This window comes from Xiphias gladius, chromosome 21 (genome assembly GCF_016859285.1).
Source record: "Xiphias gladius isolate SHS-SW01 ecotype Sanya breed wild chromosome 21, ASM1685928v1, whole genome shotgun sequence".
Classification (NCBI taxonomy): domain Eukaryota; kingdom Metazoa; phylum Chordata; class Actinopteri; order Istiophoriformes; family Xiphiidae; genus Xiphias; species Xiphias gladius.
The window spans coordinates 17,385,267-17,408,773 of record NC_053420.1 but is presented as its reverse complement, the minus strand read 5'-3'; the positions used below and the strand labels follow the sequence as shown (position 1 = coordinate 17,408,773).

Here is a 23,507-nt window from a genome sequence, read left to right as displayed (position 1 = left end):
TGTAATTTGATCGATTTAACTTTATATTTGATATGTGTTTACCTTCAAAATATATAAAGTCTGTGGACCATGAATTAGTATGATGGGTTTTTGGTGTTTCTGCTCATATACGTGTATATCTGACAGTATATAGTTGCTAGTGACAGAAAGGATGAGACAGAGGGAGATTATTGTGAGGCAATGAAATGTCTGTTAGAATTGTCAGTTCATGGTACCTTGTCCTAGTCCATCACAAGGACACTTGTGAAGAACACTTTGAATTTCAAAAAACAAGCAGTATTGTAATATTTATACATTTTGTACACGATACAGTAAAGTTAAAATAATAAACTACAGTCTATGATTTACCTGTGTTCAGTTATTAAACTTGTGAATGACTGGGTTGGGATCATTTTAATGGTTTTTCAGGAACATCTGCATTAACCATAGCGATTCAGTGAAGTAATCAATAAGACATTTAATCATAGGTGTATTAACAACAGATAAAATCACCTAAACCACAAATAGCCGTAAGATGAAAGCTGACTGTAACTGTCGGCATCTCTGTTCTTCAGAATCTTCACTTCAAAATTCGGTCGTAAGTGCAAAGCCACATTCTGCATGCAACTGCGAAAAGAGCATGCCTACACCATAAACAAATAACAATAAGATCTCAGACCTTAAATGTGCAATTTTTCTTCATGTGTGTGTTGTCTTGGCATATCAACAGGAGTTATTTGTATTCGTCTTGTATGTGCATGTGTTGCTCGGCATGTGCTCTTTCCTGTGATTTGTGAGAGGGTATGCATGAACAATGAAAACAACCAGGCCGACTTGCTCCGTGTCTTTGGGTTTAATTTAAACCCTTCTGCATCCCTGTACATCAAAGATACAGGCATAGCTGTAAATTCCCCTGAATTCAGAGGCATATTGACATCTGTTACAACCTTGAAAGTCCGATGATTGTTCGAGTTCCTGTCCATTCATGCTTGATGAAGACTGAACGTGACTTGCTTCATAAATATACAGCAACTGAAAAGATGTTCCGATCTCTGAGTGGTGTCAGAGCTTTTTATGAAAATGCATCAAAGTAAAATGATTGATTGCCTTACAGCATAAAGTATTAAATATTTTAGGGATCTCTGCAGCACTGTGATCGCTGTCTCTCACAGAGACAGGCAAAATATGAAAAGTAAAAATGTTTCACATATCATATTCTCATCTTTTGTCTCTTTCCAGTCGGAAAAATTTTGATGTTGTCTGGGCTTTCTTTCAACTGGAAGTTCCCTGGTTTGGTCCCTCCAAAATTTTTGCATCTTACCAAAGTATCCTTTAGCAAGGCACTAAACCCCCACTTACCTAGAAGTTGTTAGGGATAAGTGTTTAGCCTAAATGCCTAAATCAAACGTAAGTTTAAACCAAGGAAATTATTAAATAAAGCCATGTTGTGATAAAGAGTCATGTTACAAGTCGCATTATAAGGTCGTGCAGATGACAATGTAGCAAATTTGAACAACAGAGATGGAATTATTTCTTACGATAGTAATATGAATATCTTTGTTCTGGGCCAATAGTTTGCATTATTAAACAAAGTATTGCCTCAGAACAACACAACATCATGAAATAATTTCTTAAAATTTTGGCCAGATTCCCAGATAATAAAGGAGATTAACAGACCATTGTCTTGGCTCTGCTTATGCATTTTTGGGCTTTGGTTATGTTTTTTGTCTGCTTGCTGATTACATAACAAACTCCATTTGAAATTTCATTAGAAATTATTCGAATAAAATGTTCTCCTACAGCCATGTTGACCCTGTTCTCGACTAATGATCTAAAGTGCTACTGTACGTATATAACACTATACTCTAAGTATTCTGGCATCATACATTATGTCTTTGCTTGTGTGTCAGCTGAAGGTTAAAGTGTAAAAATGTGCAGTATTATAAATATATATAAATGTGCTTCCTGCAATTTTCGCCTTGGAATAGTTCACACAATATGGAAACACTTGGAATAAATAAAACCTGACTTCCATTTGTTTACATGATTTTATTCTTATTATGAAAATGAATAATCTGCAGCTCGTCACTAGACTATGACTCTCACAAAGAAATTATTCTTTATTGAAGAGTTTGCTCTCATCTGTGTATTAATTTAAATGGAAGATAAGCCAAACTAGGCCACTGGAGAAGACTTATGCAACTTATTTTTCAAACCCGCTGTAGCATCTATTCCTCATTGATGAAGCATGCCTCATTCTAGAGAGGCATAGAACAATTTCCATGCCAGCAGAAGTAACTGTAGATATATTTGTTGTTTGCCACTTTATTTTGTTTTTCCTCTTCTTCTTTTCTTTCCAAGTAATTTAATAGAATATATAATGTATTAGATCATTTGCTAGTTTATCTCTGTACAAAACCCACATTTTCATGAATAAAAACCATCACACCCATGCATGTCCTGAGTTTGGCCATCCTCGTCTTATAGAGCCTAAGGTCGGCAGGGACGTGTGGCGTGGTGCTCACTGTCCCTGGGGGAGGGGGAAAGGAACAAAATCATTTGTAAAACCTGAATGTTTATCATAAAATGTAATTACCAAACAAGAGATTTAAGGATGTGCTTAGTCATGAAGTGATAATGATGTAAGTTGTTAATTGATATTGAACACATGTCACTCTCTGTAAGAAGACACATTATAGTTTGTGGGTTTTTTTCTAATATTGCAATTAGACACATTTCCTTCAAGGTAAAACTCAATAATTACTATGATTTAAAAACACATCTGAGAAAATAAAATTGCTCCTGCATTATTTTAGTCAGGTCTACTAGCCTAACACACATCACTTTAATTTTACACGTCAAGTAGATCTTTGCTTGTTAGTAGGTGGTTTGCTTTCCAGACTAATGAAAAATGGGAACACAGTTGTTTGTTTGACATGTTCTTCTTTAACAGGAGTTTCTCAGGTGCAACAAATGGAATTTCGTTTATGCTCCGTCAGTGTGAGCTGCTAGTTTAACACCCTCTGACCAATGGAAAGCAATTTCAAAGGGCGATGTAATCATCTAATTCATGTGAAGCCCTGCTCGCTGTGTAGCCATCACTACAAGGCTCGTTCCTGATCCTTACAGACTTATCAACAGAGTGCTGACTACACATTCGACATGTAAAGTTCATGTTCATCAGACACATTCTCCGCTGCAATTTCTCCATCCTGTGGCCACAGAAAGAACTACAGACTCTGTCAGTTATTTTTCCCCTATGATTTTGTATATGATTCACTTCATTTGTATCTCCTCCTTTTAAATTGAACTTTTTTGTTTGCTACAGCCTTTCACGTTAAAAGGAAGTTACGTATGGTACTAATCATACATGCACGTACACTGCACCGTAGCTGAACTGCAACTTTTATTCACCTGTTCATCCAAAAGATTTTTTTCAGTTCCAGCCTATTTTTATCTTTTATTTTATTTTATACTTTTTAAAGTGTTCATGGTCTTTTCATAATGACTTGTGTTTCTTTTATATCTTTTCTTGATGCATTTTTATGTCTTACGTAATTCACTTTGAATTGCGTTGTTGTTGAAATGTGCTACACAAACAAATTTGCCTCACCTTGCTTTGCCCTATTGTGACTTTAGTCCAAATTAAAGATGCACAGTAAAGTTTAAAAACTCTTCCTCCATCTGTCTCCCTTTCTTTCGATTTTTACACACGGAAACCAGTGGTGAAAGAAGTATTTAGAGCTGTTAAAGTAACAAATATACTTCACCTTTTGTTCACAACTGGTTCGGAGTCTTTTCAACATCACAAATCAAAAACAAATCATTCAGAATATCCAGATCACAGAGCAATAATGGTTTTATTTGGACGCAGGGGTTTTCAACATCCAGTCAGTGGTATGGTGTACATTACATCACAGGGTTTCAACCAACCAGACACTCATCAACAAACAGCATCACTAGACAAACAATTAAAGAGAAGGTAAACAGTGTGACAGAAACTCACACTCCAGTCCCGACAAGATAACAGGTGCTTATTCTGCTCTCTCACTGCAATGTTCTTTTTGACTATCAACCTAATCTCCTCTCATGTCAGCAGACAAACAGTGTTACCCATTTCAGCATACATTCCAGGAAAGAAAATGTCCGTGTAACATCACATGTAGGGAAAACAAGAGTGCACCAAGTGCCTTATAACCTCCACATGTAGAGGTTCCATATCAGTCCTGCTGTTGCCAACAATACTGAACTGATTTTTCTTTGAAAGGGAAGGAGCTAAATGACAAGAGTTACGGCTCAACCACAGCACAGGCAGTTCACAGGGAAAACAATAAGATGAAAGAAATATTCTGAGATGATTCTACTGAACTTTAACAGTAGATTGTGTGTACAGTAGTTTTCATAACTCCTATTCCTCAAGGATCATCCAAACACAGATGAGCAGTTCATGGTAATTGCTGTGTAATTCAAGAGAAGAATATCTTTAACAATGTACTCCTTATGGTGGTTTGACAGGTGAGTAGCAATAGAAAGTAAAGATAAAAAAGCAACATCAGTTTATAATAAACATGACAACTAATAGACGACATATTACAGTTAAAAAAGTAAATACAAAAGTCCAATAAAAACTGATGTTGTGCACAAAAGGCACTCAAATGTTCTGCTTCACTTACATTTTATAAATTAAAAAAAAAAAACAGTCTAGTTAAATATAATGATGATAATTTCAACTTTTGAAATTGTGTGCTTTCTTCATATTTTAATAAACATATGCTTTTATCTTCATAGCTTTCAACAGGTGCAAACTGTAACCAGGACGGACAAGACGAACTAAATGGATGAACCAGGTGATTGTAATATCAGCTCCACATCATAGTCATAATGCCCACATGAGGTGACGTTGTCCACTGGCTCATCGCAAGAAGCAATACCAGCAGGAACCAGCAGAGGATGTGACAGCGCCGTATGACTTCAAATGCTGTATGGCCTTTTTCTGGCTGTAAGGGCTCTCCATTCTTAAGAATCCTCACACTGTGGATATTTATATATCTGTCCGTGACAAATAAAACGCAAACAATACAATGACCACAAGCAAATATTTTCAATTTACAGCATGTGTCTCAGTAACACTGCAGAATGCACAGATTGACTTCAGAGTTGAGATAGGGATCAGTGCCTGGTTTACATGCTAATATATTTAAGTTTCCTTTTGCTCAGTCAAGCATCGTTAGTTCTCTCTTTCACTTCTATTTTAGCAACTGCTTAATTCATCATTCCCAATCCCCATTAATGTTAAGGCCCATTTCATTAAAAAAAAAAGTCCAATACTGAAATTATTTGTGCATTTTACCAAGGCAAGGCACCACATAAAGCCATTGCTTAACTGCTGCATAATATGAGTCAGACATTACAGCGCAAAACATGCAGAACAGAGCCAGCTGTTTGGGATGTGGATAACAAGGTGTCAGCTGTCAGAATGACAAGAGGTACAGCACTGAAATTTTATTATTTAGTTTTCCTCTAACAAAACAAGAAATAGACTACAGTCTGAGCATAACTGTATCTATCAGCACAGATGAGGAAAAGGAAGGAAGAAAGGAAACGGCTTTGATAACAGTATATCACAACATGCATGCTCAGGTCCCTATGGGGGAGCATTGCATCTTAAATATGAAAGAGGAACTGTCAAAGGGTAGTTTTCAGTGATTCTTATTCAATAATAAAACCACCCAAATCAGTCTTCAACAGGAAACAGTTTTAAGTTTTATGCACTATGTGAAAATGGGCAAATGTGTCAAAAACATAATGGAGAAAACATTTATTCAGCCTTTGAGGTCTGTTCAACAGCAATCAGTTTTCTACAGTACAATTACCAAATGCATTCTAAACACACAGTACAAGGTAAATGATTTGAACTACATCTTACACAGCCAAAGAATATGCTTGTAGTTTACGGAAGATGATAAAAAGGTATTTTATGTTAATTTACAAGTGCCATTCACATCAACCCTTTGCCTTTTTTGTATTAGCCTGTACAAGATTAACACTTAAAAAATTACTAACTATATATTATGTACAAGTTTACCACAGGATTCCTACATTAGTTTGATGCATTAGTTATCTGCATTTCCTATACAGGACGTAGAAAAAAAACATGGAAACAGCCACGTTGGGTCTGCCTACTGCCCGTTATGGTAGAGGATGCCAGGATGCTTTTACCTTTAGCAGTGGACAGGATGACTTGAGGTACAACATCTAGAGTACCGATAGCCACACACATGGCATAATCTAAAATATAACACTTTAAGGTCCAAATGTATTACTGTTACGTGTATATGAACATCTGAATCTTGTTATTTTTTCATCATTGAAAATTAGGTTTCAAACTAATATTTTATTCTTACAATGAACACGAGAAAACTCTGTATCATTATGAATGTTCTCTCAATGATGGAAGTCTTTAATGCTTCCCTTATTTTCTCCAAACCCTGCATGCAGAAGTATATAATGTCACTATGTTGTTAATTTGCTGAACATCCACTGAATTATAGTAGAAACAGAGAGCATGGCAACTTCAAGTAAGTTTGTATGTACAGCCATAAGGCCTATGACCTCAGTGATAAATAGACATGGTATTTTAGCCTGAATGTCTACACTGGTCCAGATGAGGTGTTTCCTACACATCAGAAGGAAGTGACTGAAACATCAGCTGGACAGCGTGTGCGGGGTAGAAACTAATACCAAATTTCACACAAGTATTGCTTCACTTGCATTCAATGTATCTCTGAAACGAGAACATGGCCACAGACTTTTGTTGAAATTGAGGTAAAACTGAAATACATGTATTCTTATACACATTAAATCAGGTTTCAAAGAGAGTTGAGCTTTATGTTATCACACCTCTACAGCTTCTTCCACTGCTTTATCACCATGGTAACATACTGTCAGCTCGCTTCAGGAGCTTCCTGAATATATATATGAATTAAGTCAGGCAGAAAACAGAGTAAAATGTCTGTATCTGCTTTTCACACATCTGCACCCATTTCCACAAGCTTTCCCCTCACTTGGAAAGCTTTACAACCTTCCCATCTAGAAGATTCCACCTTTGCTACATGGTACCAGACTTATCCCCAGCATCACTGGACATATTCATATTAGAACCGGTAGCTGTATTGTTACTTGGAAACATCTTCTCAGTGGGAGTTACAGCAGGGCTTCCGACTCCTGAAGAGCTGGAGCTGCTCGAGCGGTGCTGCGTTGGAGGAGGGCGCACTGGTCTCATGGGTGGGGGGCGTAGCTGAGCCCCAGCCAGCCGGGCGGAGAGAGCAGGTTTGAACGTGGTCATCATCTCAGAGGTGGAGCTGCTGCTGCGGCGCATGGCTGCATCTGGATCACGGATCATGATAGTATGCAGTGGACTGCCGGGCTCAGAGCTAACCGGGTTTTTCATGGGCTCCAGGGTGTCCAAGACCACATCAGGAGCCTGCTTAACAGTATTCTGTCGCTCCAGCTCACGTAGCTCGTGGAGCGCTGTAGTCATGGTCTTCTCAATGTCCTAGTAGAGGAGAGATGACGATTAGGAGAATAGAACAATAGTAACAGGCAGGTGAGTGGAGTATGTCACATAGTGAGACATAATGCATTTAAGTAAGACACTTAACGGACCAAGCCAATGTGTTCGCAAGTTATAAAAGCAGGCATTTTGAGATGGTTTCATATATTCTTTCGACATTCACTTCTGTTTTGTACAAAAATAAATTAGCAGACTCTTTATGTGTGCTTATGTTGTGTAATCCATCACACCGAGCATCAAGTCTACAATAACTCTTGTTATTGTTACATTATTGTTGCACTTCAGTACAGTTTCATCTGAGGTTGATTTGAAAGGTCTGCACTGCATTGACTCACATCAATTGTGTAACTTTTGACAAAAATAAATGCATGCTTGATGTTGCATTCAACACAACTAAAGCAATTTTCAAGAGCCCTTTAACTGATCTTCATGTGAACGGATACTTGGAATGGTGAACAAAGGACATCCAAATTTCATTAACACGACAGTATGGTTTGCAAAATGGTATGTTGTGATGTGAAGTATACGCGATTTGCAATAAATGGGCTAAAACATGCTAAACCACTGGCATGGTCCTTTATGTTATTCCACTGGGCTGCTTCATCAGTTATCCAAAACGTTTTGCTCAGGAAAGAGTGAGATTTTAGATAAACCGTCTTGTATGTTTGTTTACATACTTAGAAATGAAACGTAAGTTACTTTTTATAACTTTTTATTCAGTATACTATATACCATTTTGAGATGACCAATCAGAGCCTTTTGTAGTCAAGTTAAAGTACAAACTGAACATTTTGTTTGATTGTGTTTGGACCTAATGGCTGCAGTCATTAGCTGACAAGGAGTTGTTATTCAGTTTCAGGCCTCTGTCTCCTTTAAGGTTGTCTGTCACCCTGCTGCAGTCTGGCCCTAACATTTACTGCAGGTCCCAGCTGCTGCTCTCAGATTGACAGCTACAGCAGGGGGTCTAGCTCTGTTCTACCAAACTTACCCAATCTGTTTATATGCTATAATTGTCTGAAACTTTATATGATGGCACTGAAAACACAGAGTCAACAAACAGAAATATATGAACAAATAATCCCGAAAGAGACAGATTCTTTTTCTTGATATCACCATGATAGCACCATTCTTTTCCCCATCTGTTTTGCTTCTATCTGAAATTTCACACCTATAAAACATCACTGACATAATAGTAGAGGTTATTATTGCTTACTGTCAATAATTACTTCATATTTTCAACAACACAAACTCCAGAATTGCAGTTAAATGATGTGTGGATGGACAGATAGCTGGATCACAGACGGACTAACAGATTTGTGCACTTTATGGTATAAAGTACAACAGAAAACAGTCCAGCGAACCTCAAGTCACACACATTCAGGTTATGAAAGCCAGTGAGTAAAAATATTGAAACGGTCACGGGTTGATGACAAAATCTCACCTCAGCCAGAGCCTCAGTCTCCAGTGATTTGTGGTCCCCGAGGCTGCTGTGACGAGTGGCCCCTGGCACTGGTCTCAGTGGGTGGCCCTCAGGATAGGCCTTCCTGTCCGAGTAGTTGATGCTTCCTGCACTGCCAAAGGTACCGAGGCGCCTCTTTTCTGGGCTCTCAATACGGCCCTTGCTTATAGACACCTTGTGGGGGCTGCTGGGACAGGCTGCAGCTCGTGGCGGAGTGTCAGTAACTCTAGTTGGACTGTGGGTGTCTGTAGTGCTCCGGTGACGTGGGATTGCAGCTCCATCTGACCTTAACCTTACCCTATGTAAAGGGATCATTTTAGTCCCAAACAAGAAATTTCCTCAAAAGAACAAACTTTTAAAAGAAGAAAGGTGTTTATTCTGAATAGCATCTACCTCCCCATGACTCCTCCAAAGTTGTAATCAGGTGATTGTTCGCATGGTGATGGGGCATCATTTTTAGATGAACCCTTATCATCCAGCAACGGTCCACTGCTCGCTTCACTATCTGCTTTCTGGCTGAGGTTATCTGAGAAAGCATCATCACTGAAAGAGAAGAGACAGTGGTGGTCAACATATGCATGTGAAGCACATTTACACCTACAATTTTTCATTAAATTTTGTGATATAATATTGAGACTTCTTAAGTTAGTGTAAGTTTATTGAGCAGTAAGTCACTCAAGTTCAGTAACTAACCTCTCAAAAAGGTATTAGGATCACAAAGGGAACTACTGATAATAGTAACCCCTCTTAAAATCCATTCAGCTGTTACTCACAGGTCTTGTACTACAATGTACTGATGTGGGATGAGACCATCAACACCATTATGACGGCCCTCCCACCAGTCTTCAGAAGCTCTGTGATACAGAAGAAGAGAGGCTCCCTTCTTGAAGGACAGCTCCCTGGGACTACGTCCCACATAGTCAAACTTGGCAATGGCTTCAATCTGTTCAACCTCTAAAAAACATAAATAGACACAAAAAAAAAACAAAAACCCAAAAAAACCCATGAGAAAAAAGCTTAACAAATTGCTTAATAAACTACGACAAGGCTCTGGTCATATTGAAGGTTATTAACAAGTACAGATAGTACTAAAACACACAATAATAAAAACTTTAGAGAGCTTGGATATGTGTTTCTAATTCAATCTTTTCTACATTTACATGATTTCTTTGATCCAAGACATTATGTTAAAAGGTTAAACTCAGTACCTCTCTTTTAGAGTGAGACAAGTCTAATTAATAAAGCAGTTTTTTGCCTGAAACTGAAAAGACATGTCTGCAGTGAATTTAAATAGGGCAACTAGCAGGGGTCAGTCATCGTAAACTCTATAGTTAACGTCAATCAACTCCCATTCAAAGAAAAGTCCCCGCCACTTTTATTTTGAAGACTCACCAGATGAGTTTAATGATGTTAAAGAGGACAGTTATAGTTAGAGACAATAAGGTTAAAAAGCAGCTTTGTTCAAATTTGGTTTCTATTATGTAGTAATGAAAAGAGAAAAGTTACCGTCATCACAGCTTGGCTGATTTGTTCTTAATAAAACAACATCAACTTTTTTTTCTTCCACGAAAACTGAACTTTTGCCAGAGAACATGCACTTAACTGACTACAGACACTACAGTGCAACACCAGAGTTTATAATGTTGAATAAGACTCAGTAGTAAGGCCAGGGAGAGCAGAACCTACCGCAGGCCATCAGCGTTTTTTCTCTTTTTCAAGTAAGAGCAAGAAAGGAGAGAAAGGTTCAACACTCATTACAGACGAAGCCAACAGCACAGTGAACCTGTGTGAGGGTTACCCCAGTCTGACCGAACATACTTCATACTTCATAGACCTGTTTGTTCACTCTCCACTGATGGCACAGGCAAGATTATTCTATGTATTACTCGTGTTTTGCCATTTGAGTCTGGTCCAGTTATTTATTCAAAGCTCAGGGGAGAAATGGGGAAATACTGCACAAAGGAGAAAGTCCCAGGAGAAGTGCTGACTAACGCTGAACAAAGAGTGAACGGGGGAGGAGGGAGAGAGACAGAAGACACACACACACAGAAAAAGATGGATCAAAGAGGCATTGCTGCATGCCAACACTGTTCACTCAACTTGCCTTCAGCTTCAAACATCACATAAGCCTTTGTGATCATAAGCTGTTGCAGCGCAAACCTCGCTCACCTCTCAGTCAAAAGCACTTAATAAAAAAGGTTAGTCTGTACTTAAGGTTTCCTCATCCACAAAGACTTCTAATATCACATCATACATATTATCATGTGAAATCCATTTAATACTAATTGCAAAGATGTGAAGTACTTTGATATGCTTCTCTTTAAATGATCAAACAACTAGGCAGTAGGATGTATCAAAAAAGTTTTTTTTTCATATTTATCTCTGACATAACAGTAGAATTTCCATCTTTATAACTAGAGCTTTTCTGATACTTTTGTGTGTAAACTCAATTGCTTGTTGTAACGAGTGTTATTGTATATTATCAGAGAAAACAGTGGTAACTCCTACTCCTGGCGCTGATCTTGGCTACAGAGCGCACAGGCTAGATCCAAAGTTTGCATGGCTGCTAACATTAGATGCAGTAAATCAGAACAAATGGCCAGCGGGAGTCTACAGCCATGCTAGCAGTTCTGTTACACTGTATTTAAGCACACAAAGAACAGCTGAGGATGATGAGAATGTTGTTAGTTTTGCAGGTATTTGGTCATAAACCAAAGTATTGCAAAATTAAAATTTTGACATGAGGATGGTGCTAGAGGCTAAATTCAGGAGATTACCTAAGTCAGTATGATTCATCCTATGGGGACCCTGAATATCTGTACCAAATTTCATTGCAATTATTTTGCTGTAATATTTCAGCCTGGACCAAAGTGGTGGAGCAACTGACAGGCCAGTATTGCCATCCCTAGAGCCATGCTGCTAGCATAGCCAAAAACATACCCGGATAATAACATAGCTCCTTCATAAATATAGATGAAAAATGACTAACATGATTTACAGACCTTCATCGCTGGTGTGTGGTTCAGTTCCATTGTCAGCCTCGTCAATAGTTCCTGGTTCACTGTGAGGGCTGTCACTGCAGGAACACATGGAAAGTGAAAAGTCACTTATATGTAGACACTGGAGCATGACAAATATTTGCTCTATGAACAATAAGCATGGTTAAGGAGGTGATTAGCTGATAAAATGTTACAGTTCCCTCTTACACTCAATACATATCAGAGTTGACAGGAATGCATACTCACCATAATTGTCCATTAATTACATCAATCAATCAAACTTTTTTGTATAGCAGTTTTCACACTGTTTAGTGCAATTCAAAGTGCCACACAGATGACTGATATGCCAATAATAAGCTAGAAGAAGTGTAGACCATAATAGATTGAAATAAAAACTAGATTAAAAAAGATTTTAAAAGCTATAATAATAATAATATTACATGTTTACCACCTGGTCTAGCCAATACTCACCAGTACTCCTCCCCCCCAGTCATGCACTTCTCATACACTGGGCCATCAAGCTCACGTTGACTGGGAAAGATGACTTCATTGTGGATGATGATGGTCTTGATGACCTCGTTAACATGTGCCTGGCACGCTACAGGATCCTGGCCGTCTGGGATGGGCATCAGGGTTGGACCAAAGCAGATAGCTAAGTTGTATGGATCCATCATGTTCTCATCACTGTACTGGGAGAGACTGAGGGACAGGACAGCATTGTTCATTTTTTTCCCTGTGTATTATGTGTATTAAAAGATGTATTTATCAGTTCGCTTGCACTTTTGTTTACAGTTTGTTTTTGAATCGATTCATTAATGTCTGAAAGCTAACTGCTACGTCTCTTACACAGCCAGTGGCTTCAAGTGAATTCAGTTTTGACAGAAATTATTACATACTTCATTGCACAGCTTAGTAAGACATATACTTGGAGGGCCCTCTGATTAGTCATCCCCTTCAACAAATCAACTTAGAAAGCACATGCCACAACTTGCTCTTGGTAACTAAATCACTCAGTGCTGCAAGAGGTAGTCATAATCAGTCTTTGCATTTTATCAACAAGCTGAGGCTAAAAAAGGAAGCCACAGCTGGAACAGCTAGAACAAAGAAGGTGGTAGAGAAGAGCAGAGTGAAATCTGGGGTATGAAATCAAACTCATTGTGCTGCATGCAAACCCAGTAAAATGAGCATTAGTAACATCCATTATCAGAGGACAGGTATACTACTTCAGTGAGGCATGAGTTTATGAGGCTCTAAATAAATTCTAAACACACTGCAGACAGATGAAGCAATAAATAGCAGGTTGTTCTTTTTTAAATATATTTTTGGACCTTGACTTGCCACCTGACTGTAGCTATTTTGTTTGTCGTCCGATATTCAATATATTCAAAATTTCCCCCTATAGAATTACTCTACATGTACATGTAAGGTAAGATTCAATGTCATAACATCTCTGGTGATTATGCAAAGAATGGGATGTAATGAGAATCAGCACAAACTCACTGATTGAGAAAAGCAAATAGGTATCTCATGACGATTATGATGGTCCGAGGAAGAGTCACAATAATTTGCTGGATGTGATGTGCTCTCTCAGCTCCAGACTCCAGTTCTGAAACACAGAAGAAAGAGACTGGTTTACACTGTGACAAACAGGAGACAAATATAGCTTTTAAATGTTCTGGTTCTGTATATGGGCACTGAGCCTATAACAACACTGTCCACTAAAATACAGTGAAAACCAGACTCTAAGATGGATGATTGATCAAAGTGAGGCTACGATGCTGAAGCAAAAGGCAAACAAGACTCTGAAAACTGATATTTGACACTTTAATAGATCCCCCCTCTTGCCTTTCATCAGACCCCTAAGGCAAGCAGAGTGATCGAAACCATTAGAAATGGAGGGGAACTTGTATATGGCAAACTGATGTGGCCCCCTTCCTATTCGCTTTCTTGTTAAATATCAGGCAGAGTTCCCTGGTATTAAGAATGCTTCCATCTGCTGCACTGCATGCCTTTCTCTTCCACAGTAAGGCTGATTGTCTAAGAAACTGCAAGGTGTGTTTTCTCTTTTCTGCTTGACCAGTCCACTCACAACGGTGACTGCTTTGAATGCTTTCTGCTGTGCGTGACTCACTGATGGTGGAGATGAAGTCCAGGAACCGCTCCTTTGGGAAGAGAGGGTTCTCCAGTCCTCTGAAATACAGCTTCAGCACCCCTGCCACTGAGTTAATATCATGCTCGTTCTGGTCATCAATCAAGGGATCTTCACCTGATTTAAGAAAAATATGTGTGCTTTCAGTGGCGGTATTTGTGTGCTGAAGTGTGTCAAATGGGTTTCAACCTGTTTACGTATTGTTGAAATGAAAACCATCTGTTTTTGACTCACCTCTCTCAAATGAGTTTTTAATATCATTGACCTCCACCTGTGATCCCGGCACACGAAATATGCCTTGCTGCTGCAACCCTGAAAGAAACACAACCCAGAATTTACTGGTTCAGAGTTACGCTAGCTACCATTATCTCCAAACCCCAGTGCCAGCTTTGTGAAAGCCCACTGGAAACACATAACACAGAGCAGGAAATGTAATCTAGTCATAAAGGGAGATGCGTATTTTTCCAGGAGAGGGCCCCTCAGTGAGGCTGCAGCATATGGTTTCAGTTAGAGGGCTCCTAATCAGTTTTCTGGAGTTTCATTAGGTCCAGATCCAGGGGAAAGACCTCCAGGCTACAGCAAAGAGCTGAAGACAGATGTGAAGGTAGACAGGGAGGAGTTTTAAAAAGGGTGGGAGGGTGGCTGAAGGGAGTAACAAAGACCAACTGGTCTTTCAAAATTCTCCCTGTGTGATCTATTGTTATGAGCTTGTCAAATTGCTGGCAGACAGCTGAGCGCCTCAGAGACTGAGGTGCAGGGCAGAGGAGGTCAGTCTCTGTGCCTGTGGCTATTTGTGGAAATAGATTGCCTCGTCCAATAGCTGCTGTCACTTCGTATGAGGAGTATGGAGTTTTCAAAGGTGTTCATAGTTTGCTTCCTTTTTCTGCCCTTTCACTCAGAAGTAGTAGCCAAAGCAACAGGATGTGAGACTCACCGTATAAATTGATGTATCGGATACAGCTTTCGACAACAAGTGGAATTGGTTGACCTGAATCCTGAAATTAAACATTGTGGAAAAATATGAAAATAGAGACCAGGGAAGACAACAGCAAAAAGTAACACATACTGTAGCTAAGAGATTCAGTCATATACAGTACTGCATGTTACTTTTATACAATACTTCTATTAATTATACAAAGTCTTGATGAGGTATAAAACATGCAGTATCAGCTTTGGCATATGCACGAATAACAAATCCCCTGTTGTAGTTTATATTAAAAAAAGACACGCAATACCGAAGCAGTCTAATGCTCCATCCCCCCAGAAAAAGAACCAAAAAATAACTCACAAATATTTGTTAAGCAAATCTCATGGGTAGGATAAAACAATAAAATACAAGCAACTGTTATTAATAACCTAATGCAGACAGAAAACTAGCAGCATGCAAGTGGAGCTGAAGTAGTAGCAAGTAAATTACTACTTTTATTCCAGTAGTGTTAGTTTGCCTTGTGCCCTGACCTATATGTACTCTAACAACAGAGGTACCTGAATGCGGGTACGGGCATTCCTTCTTCCTCTGGGACAGAAAGCAGCAAAGCACAGAGAAGCAGAGGAAAAGAGGGCAGAGAAGCACAAAGTTAGAAAAGCTCAGATGACGAATGACACGTCAGGAGGTTAAAGAAGGCTAAGCACAGGGACTGGCATTAGGAAAGCTACAGAGATGCAATAAAAGATTGGGTGCGATGAGAGGCAAAGCAGATCCACTGCTGTCTTCTGCCTCTCAGTCATCCAAGGACTGACTGGATTTAGAAATAAAGCTAGAGATGGTAAATTGTTATGGGGGGGTGAAGAAACAGCTGACTGCCAATCTGTCTGTCTGTCTGTCTGCAGAACCACGGAAGGGAGGAGGAGGATTAGAGGTTAAACAGAGGCGTTATATCATGATCGATGGCAGCTGGAAGAGGGAGGAACAGAAGGCCAAAGTGAGGAAGAGAATGAGAGCAAAGGCTCTAGCTGCCTTCCCCTCCTGCTCCACAGGGGCCGCTCAGTCATACACCACCACCAGAGGGTACCTTGATGAAGGTCTCCATATTGCCGTTAAACAGCTTATGGTTATACACGGAGCGTGGCCTAGGCTTCCGCATTTTCTGTGGTTTAGGGGGAAGGGTGGGGGGTCTGGGAAATGATGGACAAAGGGAACAAAAACACCTTATTATGTGAAACTGTAGAACCAAATGTGGTCATGGAAAAAGTCAAGAATCTTTCTTTAAAAGTTGAGGAAAAACCCAAACTGAGACATTTCATTAAAAAGGTCATTTATCATTACAGCCTGATAAGTCGGTTCTTTAATTACTTGTCAGTGATTGGAGTGTACAAGACTCTAGGTCTGGATCTTCAATAAAATGCTTTTCTTGACCCATTAAAAACAAATCACAGATTAATGAACATTAAAAATTAGGCCAATGAAATCAGTCCCACCATCTTATATTTTATGTCCTTAAGAAATTGAAACTGCATGGAACTAGCAATCCAAGCACACCGCATAGTAATACAAGGCGTGTGAAGCCTGCTGAAACTTGATTCCACCCTGAAAATACAAATAAATGTATTGCTATGTTATTCTATTAATAATATATATCAAAATGCAAAAACAATGCTGCAAATGTTTTATCCGACATTATAAAACCATGCATATACATACTCATAATCACACAGAAATGCGCAAGCACAACTTATTTTGACAAGTGCAGCCAGATGCAGCTAAAAGTTATTTAAATATTTATGGAAATCCTTTGTCAAGGAAGTCACAATAACAACATGTTCAAAACAATGTGTGATTTTGAAGGACAACAGCAACTGCAAAACCACTGCCAATTTGTACATTTTCTTTTTGTTTTGTTTTTTGTTTTTTATTCGCAATTACAGTACAGAGTACAAGACAGGAGTACATGACATACTATACATGGCATTTATTTAGACATTACTGACAGCAACTGAAAAGCCATGCAAGCCATGCAATATGATCAAATATAAAATATTTGATCTAAAATATTTTTTATAATGATATAATTATAATAATATAATTTTCTCTGTTCGGGTGTTCCAAAAACTACTGATGTGCTTTTGTCTCTTCTATTTAATAGCAGAAATACATATTATTAGTCTGAAATGAATGGAATGAGCAGATGCTTTGTGGTTGAATGGCAGGGATCAGAAAAAGCTCACTTATCAAAGGAGATCTTACCTTGTGGTCCCACACTCAGCTCTTTCCCCTGTGGAAAATAAAACAAGAGGGACATGTTATATCTTTATGGTACATATTATGCAGACTCCAGTGTCCAGTCTCAGCGAGGGGTTTGATGAGAGACAACATGACCATTGAGGGAGAGATGAATGAAGCAGTACTAATGCCATTCATTGGACAAAGCTATTGAGCAGTCGTTGCTGAACCCTCAGGGGACCTAGAGGACCCCGTGGGGTTACAGGCCTCCTCTCAGAGCAAAGAAAAGGGGCTAGGGGCTGTATGTTGGCAAGGGAGGGGTCCATCAGTGTTGACACTGAGAAATGTCTGTGCTGGCTCACTGAGCCTTTTGTTATGGGTTTCCAGCAACACACACACATGTACAGGCATATACACTGAGCATTTCTAAGGACAACACATTCTGGAAAGTCATTGACACAACTGAGCAACATTTTTTTGAATAACTTAATGATACACTGAAATGTATTTTTCTGCTTAGACAAACACACATCCTAAAACAGAATACAACAGATTTGTAAATGAAGTCAAATTACTGACCCAGCGTTTCCTTATGAACTGAGAGGAAGACTGTGTCTTTATCCAGCTGTGACTGGGTTATCAACTGGAAGGGAGTTAATGTACAAAAAAAGCAACAATGGCACCAAAGCCTTCCAACATTATTTCTTTACTCCACTTAACAATGGACAGAAAGAGCAAAGGCTAACCCATTTCTCAACACATCATTCTGGCAGATGGGACAAGGTCCCTGGAGCATTCATGTGAAGAAACAACAGCACGTTTCCCAGACATCATTCCTCTGAGTGATAGCCCTGTCTACCTCTAACCAACCAACCTCAAAATTACACAGAGTTTCTCAAGCATGAGCAAAATAGTCGACGTTAGTTTCCCCCTACTTTCGTATCCAAAAGTGCCAGAGTCTCTCAATGGCAGAGGAGATATTGTATCTATCCTATAAAAGAAAAGGTGACGTGACACAAATCAGATTCATTGGATAAGGTTCTTCCTTATCTGAGATACAAGGGCGGGCAGATATCCTAGCACCATCTTGTCTGGTGCCACAGCTTGACATTATGTTTTTATTAATACATGCAGTAAGATGTAAACGCCATGTGGCACTCACCAGTCTCATCTTGTTCCCTCTGTAATGCTCACACACATCCACGCAGATGCACAAACACGCTATTTTGGGGGTGAAGTAAAGAGCTAATGAGCACGACTCAGCCCTGATTGATCACCTGAATAATTAAAGATGGGTGGTACCTGGAGACGCCATATGCCGAATCATACGCTCTCTCAGCTGCACCACCATGAACGAACAAACAGATCTGTCCAGAGATTGATATGAATTACAATATGAGTGTTAATGAGTGTCACAACATGCAGTTGGTTGTTTGCCACGGAGCCCAGAAGGAATCACAAGGACACTTTAAGATCGTGAAAGCTCGACAAAGCAAAATAAATTATTAATTAGGACTTAAATGAATGAATGAATCCAAGGTGTGAAATCTGGAAATATGCATGTGTGTTGCAAGGCCTCAGCTGTCTGCGCCTGATGCCTTTTTCTATTAGGTGAACCCCTGATGCAGGAGCAGCTGCAGAAATGGGCTTGGGCCTGGTCCTGCTGATTGATTGGGCGTAAACTGTTCACGGCTGAGGTGACAAGGGGACCCCCGGGGAAGGGAGGGGCTTGGGGAAGTCTTTCCTCTTACAGCCTGGAAATGGAAACCTTCCCTGTGGCTATGCCATATAGAGACCAAACAGATAATGCTTTTACCAGTGGGGATAAGTAGAAAAGTGGAATGGATACATCAAAGTTGATGTGGTCTGCCTTTGGTGTGATAGTTTTCCATTTGAAAATCAACTCTCATTTCCTCTCTCTTAACTGCTGTCCTACAAATATGTCTTTGTAGCCTCCTTTAACTCATTCCCTGCTCCCTATTATATAAGACCTGCACCCGTTTAGCCCTGAACGCAGTGATTTTATAGCATTATGGCAGGCTTCTGTGGGTCATAATTACAGGACGAAACACTACCCTTACCCTCCTTACCTTCACCCAGTGTCTGCTTCAGTAAGTCATGCTTGGCCTGTAGCTTAATGATGAGGTTACTGCCATTCAGGTACTCTTTGAATTTCTAGATAGACAGAGAGATGAAGGCAGCAGTGAGTGAAGAGCACTACTAATCCAGTGTAAAATGGGCCTAGCCAAACATTTCAGTGATGCCCAAATCAGCATAAATTCAATGTGTTCTAGTTTTAATTTAATTTCTATTTTCATAGCATGTGGAAATGATGACTGATGGCTTGATTTTGAAAAACGGTGGAAAGCTAGAGTTCAACACAGGCAGGCTTGCAGCCATTGAAAGGTTGGACTGATAAAAAAAGATCAAAATAAACTTGACTCACTGAAAAGTAGAACATTTCAGTCTCCTGTTGGTTCGCCCTCCTTTTGGCTACATTCAGCTTGCTCATGTAGGACTCGGAGGCCACAGACTTAATGGATTCAGTGGAGCGGCTATGTTGGAAGGCATCCGACACGTCAAAGTCCTCCACTGTCAGCATGTCCTGCAGCGTCTGCATAGTGGCATCCAAGGTCTTTCTCACCTGCACAGATGGAGAAACATGGAAAGGACAGAAGATGACAATGAAGCATCATATCTTACACTTCCCCTTTTCATGAGATTTAAGGCTTGTTTTTCCAGACTTGATGGAACAGAAGCAACTGATGACATTTTCAAAGGCAAGAGTGAGTGATTTAAAGCGCTGGCGTATTTATATCAAAGACAAGTTGCCCCCTGAAAAATAAATGACCTTGGATTGCTCTGAAATGCCACCAAGCAGCATCAGAACATAAGTCCAGAACAACCTGCAGATTAGGCATACATCAGACTAAATGCTGAAAATGAAGACTGTCTGGCAAAGATACAAACTGTATGTGAAATTACTGAGAGAAGTTTTTTGTTTAGGGCTGAGATTGATAAAGCTCATTTCCAGTAATGGCATGGCTCTTCCATAATACTCCAGAACACGAGACACAGGGAGACAGGGAAGAGGCAGCGCAAGTCAAACAGGCCTAAGTTATTACACTGCAATTTGTACCTTTGCTTCTGTGGCTCTTAATGAGAAATCCCTCTCTTCATCATAAAATAGACACTTTCATTTATAACTTCACAGAGAACACAACATTGTCGCTGTGATAATCTAAATATATTCTTAACTCCTGCAGAGCAAGGGTCATTGGAGAGTAATTGCAATGAGAACAGATGGTGATGTGGCCCTCCCACCCGGCTCTGGGGAAAATGAGACAGGGCTTTCTGTTTTTTTGTTTTTTTTGGTAGTGGGGGGCTGGGGGTGGGGGTGTTCCTGGACAGACACAGAGCCATCATAAATCCTCACCTCCTCATTCTCAATCTTTAGCGTGGCTAAGCGAGACTGCAGCTGGTGGTAGCGCATCAGGAGTTCAGTCTGAACAGGCTGCTGGGCGCTCACCTGGCACACCTGAGAAGGAGGAGGAGGACATATGGCTTAGCAGGGACAAAGCAGATCCATCTGAAGCTCATAGAGCTACTTTGTACAGAAAAATACAGAAAAATAAATAAATAAATTCCTCAGTCGGTGGTAACAAAAACAATTCCTTAATGAGAGCTGTAGCATTTAAAACATCTCACCTCATCTCCCATGTGTGGCAGGTATTCAAAGCGCATTGGAGGACAGAACACCTGGTTATGCATATCCATGATCTTGTGCTTGTCACTGCGAGAGTCCAGGTTGTCCACTGCATTCTCTATGATATCCAGTCCCTCGTGGCGTGAAGTCTCCAAGTTGTACTCGGCGGATAAGTAAGTCCTGAAGGTGCGTGCGAGGCTAGCATGATAGCCGAGGTCACAGCACTATAGAGATAAAATATTTTAAATAACCAAAAAATAAAAAAAAACACTTTGTAAATGTGGAGAATTGAATGGCAAAATGGAAATTAGTAAAAAAAAAAAAAAAATACTGTATGTGTTGAGTAACTTAACACCAGGCAGAAAAGCACTGTTCTTCTGCCCTCTCTGGTTAAAGATTTCAAGTCTACCTAACCTCTGCAAGGTGTGGTTGGGTGCGATCAGACATGTGCTCTGTCGCACCTGTAACCACACAGTAACAGTGATGTCACAGTGTACTGACCACACCCTGAAGTACAAAACTACATCACTGCAGCAAGATGGGTAAAACCACTGGAGGCCAGTAAAAACAAGATTTTCAGCTAGTGTGAAGTTGCTCTTTAACTTAACTTGACAAATTCAAATAAATTTTATCAGAGAACAAAAGACAGTTTGAAAGTGCAAATCTGAGTTGTAAAGTCTGTTAGTTTGAGCACCTTCTTTCATGTTCAGACCTAGTTCGTGGACTAAATCCCAAATTACATCTTGCAACCGGTTACTTTTCAAAAATAGAAGTAGAGTTCACAGAATTACCGGAGCTAGTACAGTAGGACACCAGAGATAATTACAGAGCCTTATCACACAAAGATGTATGAAGTAACCTAATTAAACAGAGGGTGGTAGTGAGGAGGTTTAGAGGGAGGCTTGAGGCAACTGAAAACTCACTAGGTAAATGCTCTTTAGTGCTCTTCAGCAATGAGGAAGTAGTCTCTCTACTTTGGTGCACAAGCCTGATTGCACTATTTAATCAAAGCTGCTAAGCATACTGCAAACTAAAGGGAGTAAATTGGCCTCTTTTGAGTGAGATCACATATCATATGAATCTAAATGCTGCTGACCGCTTCGCTTTTAACATTCTTATCTTTCTCATTAGAGATGTGCAAACAGTAAGTGTATACATACTGCATTTACATTATAATATGCAAATGTTTTCTATTTATTACATATGGCATCAACTTATTTTTCCTATGTTAATGTTTACATTAGCTGCATACATTTTGCTTCATTGAGTTCTCCACTTATTTAACCCACAACAACAAATTTAATTTCTCCATGGAGTTGCAGTAATCTAGTTTTCAAGATATCAATCTTATTTTCCGGTAACAGGCATAAATATTTTATCATGCTGACAGCACTGACCAAGCACTCATCATCATTTCTAGGCAGTGTAGTTGTAGAGTAAACTCAGCATGTTCTGAATTACACTTCAACAGTTTAAAGTCATGTCAGTGATGCTGACTGACAAAGCTTACTTGTTGCTGCGTGAATGTCTGGTTTGATGTGCGACGGGTTGTGACTCTGACATGACAAACAAACTCTTTTCTTTCTCTTGACATTGACCCGTCATTGGATCCATTACAGCTGCCCAGCAAAGAGACAGGGATAGCCATGAATTGTGGTCTGAGAGTGTCCAGCTACCACCAACATATCACCTTCACACTGCATGTAGCCTGAGAGAGGTTTAGCCACAATCTGTCTAAAGTAATGCACAATTTTCTGCAATTGTTTAAAATCGCAAGTGATGATTATTATATTATAGAAATCTCACTGGAATCATATCTTATCATGCCCGACCTGGAAAATGTGCATCTATCAAATCATCATCACCAATCAATGACAAAACAAGAAACGATTTACAGAATACAACATAGCAAAACACAGGAAAAAACGCAACAACACAACAAACAAACTGTCCTTTTGGAATGACATAACTAGCTAGCACAGCTATCTAGTCTGTTTAGTACAGGCTACAGTACATTAGAGCTGCAACTAAGGATTTTTTTCATCTAATCGAGCTAATCTGTTTAATTACTTTAGAGTTCAAGGTGATGTCTTCAAATGTCTTGTTTTGTTTGACCAACAGTCCAAAACCTAAAAATATCCACATTTACAATGATATTAGACAGAGAAAAGCAGTAAAACTTCACATTGGAGAAAGTGGAAAACAAATAAAAGGTTTGCAATTGCTTGAAAAATGACTCAAACTATTCATTTTATGTCAATCAACTCATGGATTGATTGAATAATCATTTCAGCTTTGGAGTACATTAGTACTGATGAAGATCGTAAAAAACTGGGGGAAATGAACTAGCTCAAAGCAGTCGTTCGCCGAGCCGGCTGTTTGCACTTTGTAGTAGTGGAACTGGAAGAAAATAACAATGTGACAATGACACATGCAAAGACAATGAATCAAAAAGTAAAAACAAAAACAAAAAGTCTCACCT

General features: G+C 39.4%; 1 protein-coding gene across 1 annotated transcript in view; it reads right to left on the bottom strand.

The window, feature by feature from the left end:
* Positions 1–3,841: 3,841 nt before the first annotated feature.
* Positions 3,842–23,507, bottom strand: part of srgap3 (SLIT-ROBO Rho GTPase activating protein 3) — a 57,409-nt gene continuing 37,743 nt past the window's right edge. Inside the window, exons 7-22 of the mRNA XM_040159423.1 lie at positions 21,028–21,249; positions 20,756–20,857; positions 19,766–19,963; positions 19,410–19,494; positions 17,344–17,371; positions 16,172–16,274; positions 15,094–15,154; positions 14,394–14,471; positions 14,142–14,276; positions 13,511–13,616; positions 12,482–12,709; positions 12,014–12,087; positions 9,785–9,965; positions 9,405–9,554; positions 8,994–9,309; positions 3,842–7,534 (exon numbers count right to left, since the gene is read on the bottom strand). Coding sequence (XP_040015357.1) covers positions 7,088–7,534; positions 8,994–9,309; positions 9,405–9,554; positions 9,785–9,965; positions 12,014–12,087; positions 12,482–12,709; positions 13,511–13,616; positions 14,142–14,276; positions 14,394–14,471; positions 15,094–15,154; positions 16,172–16,274; positions 17,344–17,371; positions 19,410–19,494; positions 19,766–19,963; positions 20,756–20,857; positions 21,028–21,249 — 2,514 coding nt within the window. The 3' untranslated portion in view covers positions 3,842–7,087. The remainder of the gene's footprint in view (positions 7,535–8,993; positions 9,310–9,404; positions 9,555–9,784; positions 9,966–12,013; positions 12,088–12,481; positions 12,710–13,510; positions 13,617–14,141; positions 14,277–14,393; positions 14,472–15,093; positions 15,155–16,171; positions 16,275–17,343; positions 17,372–19,409; positions 19,495–19,765; positions 19,964–20,755; positions 20,858–21,027; positions 21,250–23,507) is intronic.